This window comes from Dipodomys merriami, unplaced genomic scaffold, assembly GCF_024711535.1.
Source record: "Dipodomys merriami isolate MVZ:Mamm:240054 unplaced genomic scaffold, mDipMer1.0.p SCAF_33, whole genome shotgun sequence".
Lineage (NCBI taxonomy): Eukaryota > Metazoa > Chordata > Mammalia > Rodentia > Heteromyidae > Dipodomys > Dipodomys merriami.
Window position 1 is genome coordinate 10,722,646 of NW_027204826.1, and position 13,930 is coordinate 10,736,575.

Consider the following 13,930-nt stretch of genomic DNA (forward strand, 5'->3'; position numbering starts at 1 on the left):
TGAACAATTCTTTAAATACTCCTCATTCTCCATCTCTAAGCACAATCAACCACATGGCTTGGCGCAAGGAGCCAAGACATTATAAAGGTTCCATCTGCCAACATAAACAGCCAGGGCATCTCAAAGGGGCGGGCACACACACACACACACACACACACACACACACACACACACACACACACCCCACATCCTGGCTGCTGTCCCCAGAGTGGCTCCCTTTGAGCAGCGACAGTTTAGTAAGGCAAGGAAATGTCATTTTTCTATGGTTTTCTGGTCACATCTGGATTGAGACATGAGATGTTTCGAAGCATATCAGTATACTCGTAAATGCATATGGAGAGGATCTAATTCAGTTTCCTGTGTGTGTGTGTGTGTGTGTGTGTGTGTGTGTGTGTGTGTGCACCAGAACTTGCACTCAGGGCCTGGGCATTTTCACTCAAAGTCGGCACTCTTCTACTTGTGTCATAGCTCTACTTCTGTCTTTTTGGTGTTTAATTGGAGATAGGAGGCTCCAGATTTCCCTGTCCAGGCTGGCTTTGAACCTCGATCCTTAGCTGTCAGCCACAGGTGCTGGGCCAGAAATGGGTTTTATACTCACGTCAATCCCAGAGCCTGGATAACTAGGGAACTATGATTTTATTCAAGTCATGCTGTACAGGAGTTCCTAAAAAGAGAAATACAATCACACTGCAATGAGTTTGATCTTTCAATTAAAAAAAATCACATTTCTCAAATACCCCATTTTATTTATCATTGTTGAACATGGTCTCCAGTTAGAATCAGCAATGCCATATGTAAAACCATCCGATATGGGTAAATTTTAAAAGGAGAGTGAAATCTAACATTATATAGCTTTGTATTTCTAGATACAGTATATTACAGAAGGTCAAATATACCACCTCTGTGTACTTACAGCTATAAAAAGATACATTAACTATAGCCATTATAAATAAGGTTGAATTCCATATTAAAGGCAGTATCATACAGAACAGAAACTGTCTAATGCACTACTTTGAAAGGGAGTGTTGTGGATGAGAAGAAATCTTGATTTAACAACTTTACTGGTAATAAAAGCAATAAATGTTTCTAATGGAGAAAGGTGAATTACTTATCTCTGGCAAGGAAGAGAACCTTAATTCAAATAGGATTTTTCTCTACACACACGCTGCTTCTGACTGTAATGTTTCAGTACTATTATCACTCCAAATTAATCCTCAGACACAAGCACCCCTTTCTCCGATAAGAAAAGTATTAGTTAATAACAGTAAGAGAACCTGAATGAACCCGGTTTGTTTGGTTTGCTGTTAAAGCTGTAGGCAAGTACTTTTGGCTCCCGGAGTTAACATGGGAACTTACTTACACATCATTTGCAGATACCTAGAGGAAAAGCAAAATGGATCACTTAGTGGAATAATGGGGGGGGGTTCCCTCACGGTTCCTCCATGTCATCTAGGTGGTACTAAACTCATCAGAAATGAATGTCTGGATGGGACTTCCAAAAAGCAGAGCTGTATTATAAGCCTCGCCTTTCCAGTGTGTGCATTTTACTAGCCGAAATGAATGATGGAACTGTGGGTAAGTATGCAAAGCACAAAGGCTCATTGTAATGGATTACCCAAGGTGGTAGTGGTGCACAGGTTTTGTAAAAAAGAAAAAAAAGTGATTATGACTCTGATTGGTCAGCGCTGGAGCCTGCTCATCTCAACATTTGTTCTGTCATTGTGGCGCGAGGATACTAGGTCAACAGCAAAGATGTCCTCCCTCTAAGAAAGTGCCCGTGTGAAGGTACCCCGGGACACTATTTTAGAGTGAGTCCTTTAGCTTGATCCTATTCCAAAGGCTGGATTCGTCTCAAGGTGAACCTCAAGGTCAATGTCAATGGCAGTCCTCAAGGTCCACACCCATATGCATGCCCAGGCCCCAGGACGCCCTCCCCCTGAAGATTCCTGCATCACATCCTCCAAGCCCTTTCACTTATGTATGTGTTTTCATCTCAGTGCTAATCCTTTCCTCCGCATGGGCCTACCCTTCCAAATTCTAACCAGAAGCCACATCTGGACACATCTAATACCAGGTTGCATTCACAGAGCTTGCCACCTCCCAACACCCGCCCCAGAAGCGCACTCGGAAATGGCTCCACAGCTCCCCGGTCAGGCAGGAGTGATCTCCCACACCCAGCCTGACGGTGGGCATCCAGAGCTTGAGTAGTAACAGAACGTGAGGAGGAGATGACAGTGAAAACCATTCAGCTCCGGTAGGTAGCGTGGGAGCATTCGGAAGCGAGGGTCTAGGGAAAGGGGGCGGAGGGCAGACGGCAGATGGTTTCCTTGCGCTTTTCATTGGCCACCTTCGGTCATCTGTGTCTGAGCCGGGAGCCTGCCTTCTCTTTCAGGCATTCTTGTCATCGAGTTTGATGGTGACAGTTTTGACTTCGGTGTATTCGGCCAGCGCGTATTCACCTCTGAGATGACAGGAGAGGGAACAGGTCACACACAGGTTCTGGGGAGTTATTCTAATGCCTGATTACTCTTTCGGGTAACTTGGGGATCATGAGAAAAGGGAAATTGTGAATGACGTCTTGCTAGAAGGAGAGGCTTGGATTATGATGCCACTAATGAGCTTGAGTAATTGGAAATGTAATTTTAAATACCAAGGTGAGGTGGATATTGGTGGCTCATGCCTGTAATCCCAGCTACTCAAGAGGCAGACATCTGAGGATCGCAGTTCAAAGCCAGCATGGGCAGGAAAGTCTTGCGTGGGACGCTTACCTCCAATGAACCACTGGAAAACTGGGAGTGGTGCTGTGGCTCAAAGTGGTAGAGTGCTAGCTTTGAATGGAAAAAGCTCAAAGACAATGCCCAGGACCTGAGTTCAAGTCCCACAACCCACAAAAGTAAATAAATGCATACATAAATAGAATAAGCATAAAGCTGTTTGTCTAGGATGCTTTTGGAATCCTCAGAAGAACTATGGCTTGTCTTGGGGGTAAATACATGGTATTAAAACAAGTAGGGTGCAGGAGAGAGGGCTGGGTGTGCCCGAGGGGAGCGCAGAGGCCGGGGGCTGGGGCGGGGGTGCAGACGTTAGCAGGGAATGATAGAGAGGACATGATGTGTCCACAAACCTCCTTCATGCCATTTCTGGGACTTGAACTCAGGGCCTAGGTGCTGTTCTTGATTTTTTTTGTTGTTGTTGTTTTTTAATATGTTGCTCAAAGCTAGTGCCTACCACTTGAGCCACGCTTCCCCTTCCAGCTTTTTGCTGGTCAATTGGAGATAAGAGTCCTTCAGACTTTCCTGCTTGGACTGGCTTGGAACCGAGATCCTCAGATCTTGGCCTTCTGAGTCGCTAAATTACAGGCAGGAGTCACTGACATCCAGTTTGTGGAATTCCTTTATTTATTGATTTGTTTTATCAAAAACCTTGGTAAAGTATCGTCTAGGAATCCAAATAAACTTAAAACAGAAAAAAAAGGACCCCAAACCTCCCTGTGTGCTGCTGCTAACTGCAGTCTGAGAGCGGAGTCTGCATTCAGTGTGTAATCACCACGCTCTGCTCTGTGCCAGGGCATGGGGCCTCTAAGGGGCCTGAAGATGCCCCCAGGGTGGTAGGAAGGAAAACCAGGCAGTGGATCACCCTTATAACAGTACAAACCAGGAGTCAGTGGACCCACGGGTCTCCCTGCAGATCCAGCCTCCAGTCATTGCTTTGGTGGCGGGGAGGGGGGGGGGCTGCAGTTCTCATGCAAGTCTGGCCATGGGGAGATGTACTGCTGGCTCAGCACAGGGGGTCAGAGCAGGTGGCTCCAAAGGTGACCTTTGACCCTGCGCTGGGGAGGGCCCAAGGACAAGGCTGCTGTCTTGGAGAAAGCAAGTACAGGCCACTAGGGGGAGCCATAAGGCTTGTCCAAAAGGTCCCAAAGCAACAAAATGACAGAAACTTTTTGCAGTTAGATCTCACAAACTTTCCTTCCCTGGGCTGGCTTTGAACCTTGATCCTTAGGCCTCAGCCTCCTGAGTAGCTAGGATTACAAGTCTGAGCCATGGGTGCCCAGCCTGTCATACAAATTAAAAGAGTCTGCAAACAAGCCAGGTGTGGCTGCTCCCGCCTATAATCCCAGCTACTCAAGAGGGGAAGGCTGGAAGGTTTGCAGTTGGAGGCTGTTTTAAGCAAAAGTAAGATCACAACGCCACAAACCAACTGGGACATGGTGGGTCTGACGGCGGCCTCGGCTCTGGGGGAGGCTGTAGGGGGGAGGCCAGAGGGAAGGAGGGAGGGAGGAATTCAGATCAGCCTTCAGGGAAGGGACCACTGCTAGCCTTTGTGATAGGCCAGGGGATTGGGGAGTCGCTGGGCTAGAGCTTGAGTCACTGCCCTACCGATCGCTAGCAGACTTGGGGTAAGAAAGGGACTTACAGTTCTCTGCCATTTCCCGACATTTTAAAGCCACCAAACGGAGCCTGGGCATAGAGGGCATTGTAGCAGTTGACCCTGCAGAGAGAGGGAAACATTGCTCAGTTCCCTGAGAAAATCCACCCTGCCTCCACTCCCCTCCCCAGTTCCTGGCCATGATGAGCATGCCCAGTGCCTGCCAGATGCAATGATGACTAAAAACTGGTATGTGGGGGGGGGGGGAGAGAGAGAAAAAGAGAGAAAGAGAGAGAGAGAGGGAGCATGATAGAGAAAGAGAGAGAAAGAGAGAGAAAGAGAGAGCCCAACAGACATACACACACAGAAATTAGGGCTCAGGAAATAAAGGCTTATTTTATTATTATTATTATTATTATTATAACTCAAAGCCTCATGCTCTTGATTGGCTTTTTGGCTTTTTTGCTTAAGGGTGATGTTACACCACTTGAGCCACAGCTCCATTTCTAGCATTTCTGCCAGTTGTAAGGCTTGAACTCAGGGCCTGGGTGCTGTCTCTGAGCTCTTTTGCTCAAGGCTAGTGCTCTAGTACTTTGAGCCACAGCGCCACTTCTGGTTTTCTGGTGGTTCATTGGAGACAAGAGTTTCACAGACTTTCCTGCCTGGGCTGGCTTTGAACCACAATCCTTAGCGCTCAGCCTCCTGTGTAGCTAGGATTATAGGTGTGAGCCACCAGCGCTGAGGCAGGAATTAGCTTTGAAGTGACATAGATCTCCCAGACTCTTCCTAGAATCTGTGACTCTAACTTACCCAACCTCTCTGAGTGAGCTTCAATTCACTTCTTTAAAATGGGCTCATTTATTGGGTGCTTGTGGCTTGTACCTGTAATCCTAGCTACTCAGGAAGTCAAGGCCTGAGGATCACAGTTCAAAACCAGCCTGAGGAAGAAAGGTCCAAGAGATTCCATCTCCAAAATAACCAGCATAAGGCGTGGCTCAAGTGGTAGGGCGCCAGCTGTGAGCTTAGAGTCAGAGGAATGGGCAAGTGTAAGCCCTGGTACCACCCCCCCCCCCCCAACGAAAAAGGAAAAAGGAAGTTCAGGAGAGCTAAAGCCCGGCCAGGGAGCAGGGTGGTGTCCATACTTCGCCAGTGAGTACGCCCGGCTGTAGGATCTAGTCACAGCTACACTCAACCTTGATGGAAAATACTCAGGAAAAAGTCACATTACACAAAAGTGGAGGGACAGAGGGTGAATGAACGCAGCAGTGGTCTTCACTGGACACTGCTGGAAATGAACTGTAACAACTTGTGGGTAGGGGATGGGAGGGAAAAACTAGGAAGAGGAGACGTGGTCCAAAAAGAAATGCACTCTTACAGGGCACCAGTGGCTCACACCTGTAATCCTAGCTACTCAGGAGGCTGAGAGCTGAGGATTGAGGTTTGAAGCCAACTCGGGCAGGAAAGTCCCTGCGAGATTCTTTATCTCCAATGAACCACCAGAAAACTGGACATGGTGCTGTGGCTCAAAGTAGTAGAATGCTAGCCTTGAGTGAAGAAGCTTAGGGACAGTGCCCAGGTCCTGAGTTCAAGGCCCAGGACTGGCCCAAAAATGAAGTACACAGGAAGACCTAGTCAGGTACTAGATCCTTGAACATAAGGAACTTGGGCAGCCATGAATTTTTGGTAGCTGTGGAGGGTCTTAGGAACAATATGATAATACAATAAGATAAACCCTTCTGCCTGCATGTTTCTTCATAGAAAATGAGAGAGAGGCCTAAAGCCACACGGCGTAGGCACTGCTGAAGGTCAGAGCGGACCACAACCAGAGGCTCTCTGCCCGTGGAAGAGGAATCTTACAAGCAAGTAAGAACAGACACAGACATGGACACACACACACACACACACACACACACACACACACACACACACACACACACACACACAAGCTCGCCTCACCAGACTGTCCCGGACTCGAGCGCCGACGCCAGCTTCAGGGCCTTGTCCAGGTTTTTGGTGAAGATGGCCGCTGTCAGTCCGTAGTCGGTGTTATTGGCTCGTTTAATTACCTCTTCGATGCTTTTGAACTTCAGTATTGGCTGCACTGGTCCAAAAATCTACGAGCAAGTCCAAGAAGAGCACTGAGAAGCAAGGTGGGGGCAGCCCTGAACATCTGGGCAGGTGTTTGCTGGGGCTTGTGATATTTTCGTACATTCCAGAGCCCGCACCCATACAACCATGAAGAACAGAGAAGAAAGACCACCGGAGACCCCCTGGCTGCCTGAAGGTTGAACTCTCAAGGGAACACTGAAAGGGGACACACATTTAAAAATAAACACGGCCAGGCACTGGTGGCTCCCGCCTGTCATCCTAGCTGCTCAGGAGGCTGAGATCTGAGCATCGCAGGTCCAAGCCAGCCCAGGCAGGAAAGTCCGTGAGTCTCTTATCTTTGATGAACTACTCAGAAAAAGCCAAAAGTGGTGCTGTGGCTCAAGTGGTAGAGTGCTAGCCTCGAGCAAAAGAAGTTTAGGGACAGCACCCAGGCCCTGAGTTCAAGCCTCAGGACTGGCACAAGTGTACACACGCGTGCACATGCACACACATGTGCGTGTGCACACACACAAATAAAACCACCAAAAATATCTATGAAGATTCTTGGCATCTGAAGACTTCATCCTGAGAGATTTTGGGGTAACTCATATGCATCGGGGTACACAGAAGACAATGTTTCTGCGTGACCTTTGGGTAGGTCCTTTGCAAAGGCGGTCTGTTTCCATAACATGTTGCCATAGTAACAAGAGTCACACAGGCTACAACCCAGCAAAGAGAAGATAGAGTTAAAGGCTGGCTCATATCAAGGGTGGTGTGTGTGCGTGTGTGTGCATGCATGTGTGTGTGCATGCGTGCGCGTGTGTGCATGTGTATGTGTGTGCGTGTGCGTGCGTGTGCGCATGCATGCATGTGTGTATGTGTGCATGTGTGTGCGTGTGTGTGCATGCATGCATGTGTGTGTGTGTGTGTGTGTGTTAGACTGGGGACACCTTGGGGAGCCCAGCCATGGCCCTGGAATCCTCAGCTGGACAATGACTCTCCCCTGCCTGGCTGAATGGGAGTGCGCACTGTCACGCAGAGTGGATGAGCAACATTGGAAAGCACTAGAACACAGCATCATCATGAAGTTGGGGTGCAGTCTTTGGCGTTTGCCAGAGACACTGGGGATCCAGGCTCCCCAAGGAGCCCAAGGTACAGAGGATCCGCTCGTGCTGGGTATACTCCTAAAATTCCCGGGTCCCAGGAAGGAGCACTCTGTAGGAGCCCGGCGCTGGAGCCTGGCCGCGCATGCGTACCTCCTCCCGGGCAAGCCGCATGTTGTCGGTGACTTCGGAGAAGACGGTGGGCGTGATGAAGAGCCCGCTGTCCTGCAGGGCCGCGCCCCCGCATTCCAGCTTGGCCCCTTCCCGCTTCCCACTCTCGATCAGCTCCAGGATCTTGTCGAATTGCTCTTGGTCTATCTAGAAAACACAGGGCCACGGCTGAGTTCAGCAACACCATGGCAGCCCCCTCTTCTTCACAGATGGCAAGCGTGCTGCTCAAATCTCGCTCACATGCACATGCGTGTGCACAAACACACAAATGTATTCTGTGCTGGTCCTGGGGCTTGAACTCAGGGCCTGGTCACTGTCCCTGAGCTTTTTCGCTCAATGCCACTGAACTGTACTTCTACATCAGGCTTTTTGATGGTTAAATGGAGATTAAAAAAAAAATCTCATAGACTTCTGCTCTAGGTGGCTTTGAACTGTGATCCTCAGATCTCAGCCTCCCGAGTAGCTGAGATTACAGGCTTGAGCCACCGGCACCCAGCGATCATGGCCATTCGGATGGCTGGGTGAGGCAGAGCCGTATTGACTTTTGAACTTAAAGGACAACTGGTTTTCTTCCTGTGGTGTTAAATAGAAAACCACATGGCCTAATGGCGTGTTTAGATGGTGGTGTGTTCCCGAGGGGCAGGCTGGTTTGCTTGGAAGGGGAGAGTATGGACTATGTATGTCATGTGACTGACCAGCTTGTGACAAGGCATCCAGTTTTAAAATACTGAGAATGAAGCCAGGCATGGTGGTGCACACCTGTAATCCCAGCACTCATGAGACGGAGGGAAGATTAAGTATGCAAGGCCACTCTGGCTTTATCATGAGTTTCAGGCTAGACCTCCATCTCTTCCCTCCTCCAAAGAATAAAATAACCAGTCTGAGCCATACTCCACACCTTCTGCTAAGAAAGTTCCAATTAGACCACAGATCTAGCCATGAAGAATAAAAGGATAAAAGGTTTTCTAAAGTTTCTCATGTACAAAGCTGACTTGCAGTGTGTTGAGGGCTTTCCTGTAGATGCCAACAATGGAAAGACTGTTAAAACTATTTTTTTTTTAAGAAAAAGGCAACATTACTGGACACATAGTCTAAGAAAAAAACAATGAACTTGGAGACAAAATTGGGTAAGTCATATCATAGGAAGCTAATCTCTGATATTGTGTCCAAAAAGGTCTAAGAAGTAGAAAAAATGTTTGGCAGGTAGTAGCTCATGCCTGTAATCACAGCTACTTGGATGGTAGAGACCGAGAGGATCAAAGTTTGAAGCTAGCCTAGGCCACAAAACAATCAAGACCCCATCTTAATAAGCAAGACTGGTACCAGGTGCTGGTGACTCATGCTTGTAATCCTAGCTACTCAGGAGATCCGAGGATCATGGCTCAAAGCCAGCCTGGCCAGAAGAGACTGTGAGACTGTGATTTCCTATAAACAACCCCCCAAAAAGTTGGAAGTGGAACAGTGGCTCAAGTGGTAGAACACTAACCTTGAACAAAAGAACTCAGGGACTGCGCCTGGACCCTGAGTTCAAGCCCCATGACCACCACCACCAACAACAACAACAAAAGACTCTATCTCCAATTAAACAGCAAAATGCTGGACTGAAGGCATGACTCAAATGGTAGAGCACCAAGCCCAGCAAGTACAAAATCCTCCCTCACATGAAAGAATAATAAGGGAGAGCAATCAGACACCATTATCACCTTCACTTCTTAGTACCCTTAAAGTGACTTAGAAGTAAAGAGTCCTAGAGGAGTCACCTCAGGAAAGGGGGGCATCGGATGGGGAGGGCGGAGAGGATGGAGGGAGTCCTTTTATCTTGAACCTTTATAGATGTCCTCCACTTCCCCCAAACAAAATACAAATAACCACCCTGGCTGCGGCTACAGCCCATCCCAGCTTTTCTCTGGCTGAACCAAACCTTGGCCGGAAACTCCCAGTATTCCAAGCATTTGTCCATGGATGTGGGGGAGAGGGGTCTGGGGGAGCTCATACAAGGGCCTTCCAGAATCCCCAGGTCTTAGCTGGCTCCTGACTACATCCTAGAACCTTCCATCTGTCCTGCAAGCAGTTCTGAGCCCACGTGAGAATCCTTTGCTCCCTGCCACGTGCGTCCACGCACATTGGTGAAATCAAACAGGCAGAAGGGCTTGCAGGAAAGAAGATGACAGGGTGAGACACAGACCCCACAAACATGGAAATATGCACACACCCCCCACCCTGGATTGGCTCAAGGGCTCTGTCTGCCAGGCCTGGTGCTGGCCAGGTTGCCGGTGACATGTGCCCAATCCATGTTCCTTGGTCGCCAAGCAAACAGGACCAGACCTTCTCCCCAGTGGCCGTCAGTCCACGCGCTGGGACCTGGGCCGGGCGAGCTCTGTCCAGGCCAGGGACGGGAGGATTCAGACAGCTGTGAGTCCTCGGGGAATAAGATCTCAGCAGCAGAGATGAAAAGGGGAAAACAAAGACCCACAGCGCGAGTCTCCGGCCAGAGCCTTGGAACAAGACTGAGGGATAATAACTGGGGGTCCCCAGGGTGGGGACCACCTCGCTTGGTCCCCACCGACACTGGTTTAGTGCCAAACCCCCAGCAGGCCCGCATGATGCTGTGTGTGTGTGTGTGTGTGTGTGTGTGTGTGTGTGTGTGTGTGTGTGTGTGTGTGGTCAGGCCTGCGCCGTGTGATCGCGCTTGCCATCCCCGCTGCTCAGGGAGGCTGAGAGCTGAGGATCCGGGTTCGAAGCCAGCCGGGGCAGACACATCCAGGAAAGTCTTCTCTCCAGTTAACCCTCCCCAAAAAGCTGGAGAAGGGGAGCTGTGGCTCAGGTGGTAGAGCACTAGCCTTGAACATGACAGCGAAGGGACGGTTCTGCCCAGGCTACGAGTTCAAACCCCAGGAGCAGCACCAAAAAGAAAAGTCTGACTAGCAGCGCAGGGTGGCCAGATGGAGACACGCGGTTACCTGCGGGCCCTGCTCCGTGCTCACGTCGAAGGGGTCGCCCACGGACCTCTTCTTGGCATACTCCACGCTCCGCCGGACGAACTCGGGGTAGATCTGCTCCTCCACGAACACCCGGGAGGCGGCGGTGCAGCACTGGCCCTGGTTGAAAAACGCCCCGCGGTGCGCGCACTCCACAGCCAAGTCCACTGTGCCAGAGAGAGGCCGCAAGAGGAAGCCGTGAGCTCATTCACGCCTGCTGCCCTCACAGCTGCAGGCCTAATTGCCCCGAGAAAACAGCCCCCGGACGCCCAGTGTCGGAAATTAATTTTGGTCTTCGTATTTCCCAAAGAGGACAGGATTGGGCGTGGGGGAGGAGCGGGGGTAATGGGAGAGAACGTTTAAGTGCATCAAGCTGGAGGTTAAAGGAGTCCGCAGACTGCAGGACTTGTCAGTGCCTTTCATCTGCCCCGGCCCCCAGCATCGCAGCTCTTTCCTTCCTCCTCTCCCATCCCTGAGTTCCTGCCGCCATCTTGTTTTGCCCTAGGCCAATTTGGCAAGAACTTCTAAGGAAGCCAAAATGTTCTGTAATCCTAGCTACTCAGGAGGCTGAGGTCTGAGGATTTAGGTTCAAAGCTAAATCCGGGAAGGAAAGTCCAGGAGACTCTTATCTCCCAGTAAACTAGGGAAAAAAACTGCCAGAAGTAGAGCTGTGATTCAAGAGGTGGAGCATCAGCCCTGAACCCAAAAGCTAAGGGACAGTGTCAGGCCTTGAGTTCAAGTCTTAGTCCAGACACCACAAAAAGAAAAACAAACACACACCAAAAAACCCTCAAAATAATAAAGCCAAACTGGCCATCGGGAGTAAATAGTTCTTGAATATGGCCCAAAGATTTAAAACAAGGAGGGAAAGGGGGTTGTGGGGTATAGAGTTATCTGTGTCTAAGTACTGCATCTGAATTACAGACTAGATGGTAAACTAAAATCACTTGCTAAAACCTGACCGGGCAGGGTGGAGCACACCTGTAATCCCAGTGGTGTGGGAGGTACAGGCAAGAGGACTGAAGTCCTAGGTTCTATCTGAAAAGTAACTAAAGCCCAAAACAGCCAGGTGGGTGGAGCCATGGCTCAAGTGGCAAAGCCCCTGCCTAGCCGCTGGGGCTCCCTGAGCAAACCTCAGGACTGCTACTGAAAGAAAAATAAAATATGCTGGAAAGCTACTTCGTGGGGTACCTGGGCTGGGGTCCCCACCACACCACAGGGTTTGTCTGTATGATCAGAGCTGGGGGGGGGTCACCAGGACAGCTCCTCCCCCGCTGGTGCCAGGGCTGAGTGCCAGCCTAATGCTGCCCCTCCTTGAAGACGGCTAATTCATTTCCTGCCCCCCAACCAGGGTGAAGTAGCCTTGACATGATGTCAGCATTTAATTGTCCCCGTCGGGAGAAGGAGAGAATGACCCCAGTACACACACACACACACACACACACACACACACACACACACACACACACACACACACACACACACACACACACACCATCCTGTGTGTGGCTGGGAGAGGAATTGGGAGTTTGGATCTCCAAGATGTGTCCCCACTGGATGACTCGGGGAGCCCCGCCCGGTGACTGGGAAAGCCATTAGCTAGGCTGACGTGTGTCTACCCCACACGGACTGTCCATCTTCACGCCCTTCCCTGGGGCTCCAGCTCCGCCCTGTCTTCTCTCCCACTGGGAACCAACTGGGAAAAAGGGATGGGCAGTATCAGTCAGTCATGGACACTTTAGTAAGAACTTGTGTGGTAGACAGCGTTTCTCCCGGGGGTGTTGGCAATTCCAGCCTTATCTGCGGAAGGACTGGGCAGGCACTGTTCTCTCTGAAGAGAATGGCTGGCGCCAGGGGGCGGATGGGGGAGGCGATCCAACACAGAGAGGCCACACCTCTGGATGGGCCACCCTGAGCACGGGGGGGGGGGGGGGACGGAGGCCCCGGGGAGTCCCTTCGCCCTCTTCAGGGCCTGGCAGCCAAGAACAGCCAATGTTCTTAATATTGTGTCATCTGCGTGGATCTAGACACACACGGTCCCGGGCTGCAGGGCAGCAAGCAACACAGGCAGTGACCAAAACCAGGCACAGGTGTGTGTGTGCCAGTCCTGGGGTTTGGACTCAGGGCCTGACCACTGTCCCTTGGCTTCTTCTCTGCAGGCTAGAGCTCTATTACTTGACATAAGAATCTCATGGGCTTCCCTGTCTGGGCTGGCTTTGAACCTGGATTCTCAGATCCCAGCTCCTCAAGTAGCTGGGATTACAGGCATGAGCCCCAGCACCCGGCCTGAGCCATACTGTCCTCCTTAGACCCGCCAGGATGGCATCCAGCCTGAGCCATGCTGTCCTTAGACCCGCCAGGATGGCGTCCACAGAGAGCCCGGAGCACACAGGGCCCTGGAGCTGCAGGGGCCGGTGCTCGGGCCCCCAGCTCCAGCCCTGCTGGGGCAGGGTGGTGACCTGGGGGGGGGCGGAGGGGACAGCACCTCATGACCACCCATCCCGGGCACTTTTCCAAGACAATTTCCAGCCCCCAGTGGGACTGGAGCAGCGCTGCGCTGGTCACACCCGCGGTGGACTGCGGGCAGGCGCAGACCCCTGGAGAACAGTACCGCTGGGCCCGGGCAGGACAATCAACCCGGCCAGGGCATGAGGGGCATTTGCAGTCGCTCTGGGGTGGGAGGAGGACTCACAGTCCGCGTCTGCGCACACGATGCAGGGGTTCTTGCCCCCCAGCTCCAGCGTCACCCTCTTCAGATTGCTCCGCGAGGCCGCCTCCTTCACCAGCTTCCCAACCTTCAGGAGGGAGACACAAGATCAACAGCGCATGACAAAGCCCCACAGAGCCACCCAGGAGGCTGAGAGCTCAGAAGCCCCAGTTCAAAGCCAGCCTGGGGAAGAAAAAAACGTCTCACAGGCTGTCCTGCCTGGACTGGCCTTGAACCACGATCCTCAGATCTCAGCCTCCTGCGTAGCTAGGATGGCAGGCGGGAGCCACTGGCTTCACTGGCTTCATTTCTCTTTTAAGCAGAGAAGGTTGTCATGATAATTCCTTACAGGAATGCTGTGTAGGGGTGAAGGGGGCTGTTCTGTCCCCGAACCCACATAACAGGGATATAGTAATGTCTTGGGAACATTCCCAGATAACTTCTATATCTACACACACACAGGTGTGTACACACACACAGAGGCACACAGGTGCACGCACGCAGTGTTACTAATA

At 50.9% G+C, this 13,930-nt stretch overlaps 1 protein-coding gene across 1 annotated transcript in view; it reads right to left on the bottom strand.

Annotated features, from left to right (window-relative positions):
* Positions 1-725: 725 nt before the first annotated feature.
* The window catches only part of Aldh1a3 (aldehyde dehydrogenase 1 family member A3), a 28,277-nt gene continuing 15,072 nt past the window's right edge, over positions 726-13,930 (bottom strand). Inside the window, exons 8-13 of the mRNA XM_070043142.1 lie at positions 13,401-13,503; positions 10,691-10,875; positions 7,713-7,877; positions 6,325-6,482; positions 4,417-4,491; positions 726-2,461 (exon numbers count right to left, since the gene is read on the bottom strand). Coding sequence (XP_069899243.1) covers positions 2,389-2,461; positions 4,417-4,491; positions 6,325-6,482; positions 7,713-7,877; positions 10,691-10,875; positions 13,401-13,503 — 759 coding nt within the window. The 3' untranslated portion in view covers positions 726-2,388. The remainder of the gene's footprint in view (positions 2,462-4,416; positions 4,492-6,324; positions 6,483-7,712; positions 7,878-10,690; positions 10,876-13,400; positions 13,504-13,930) is intronic.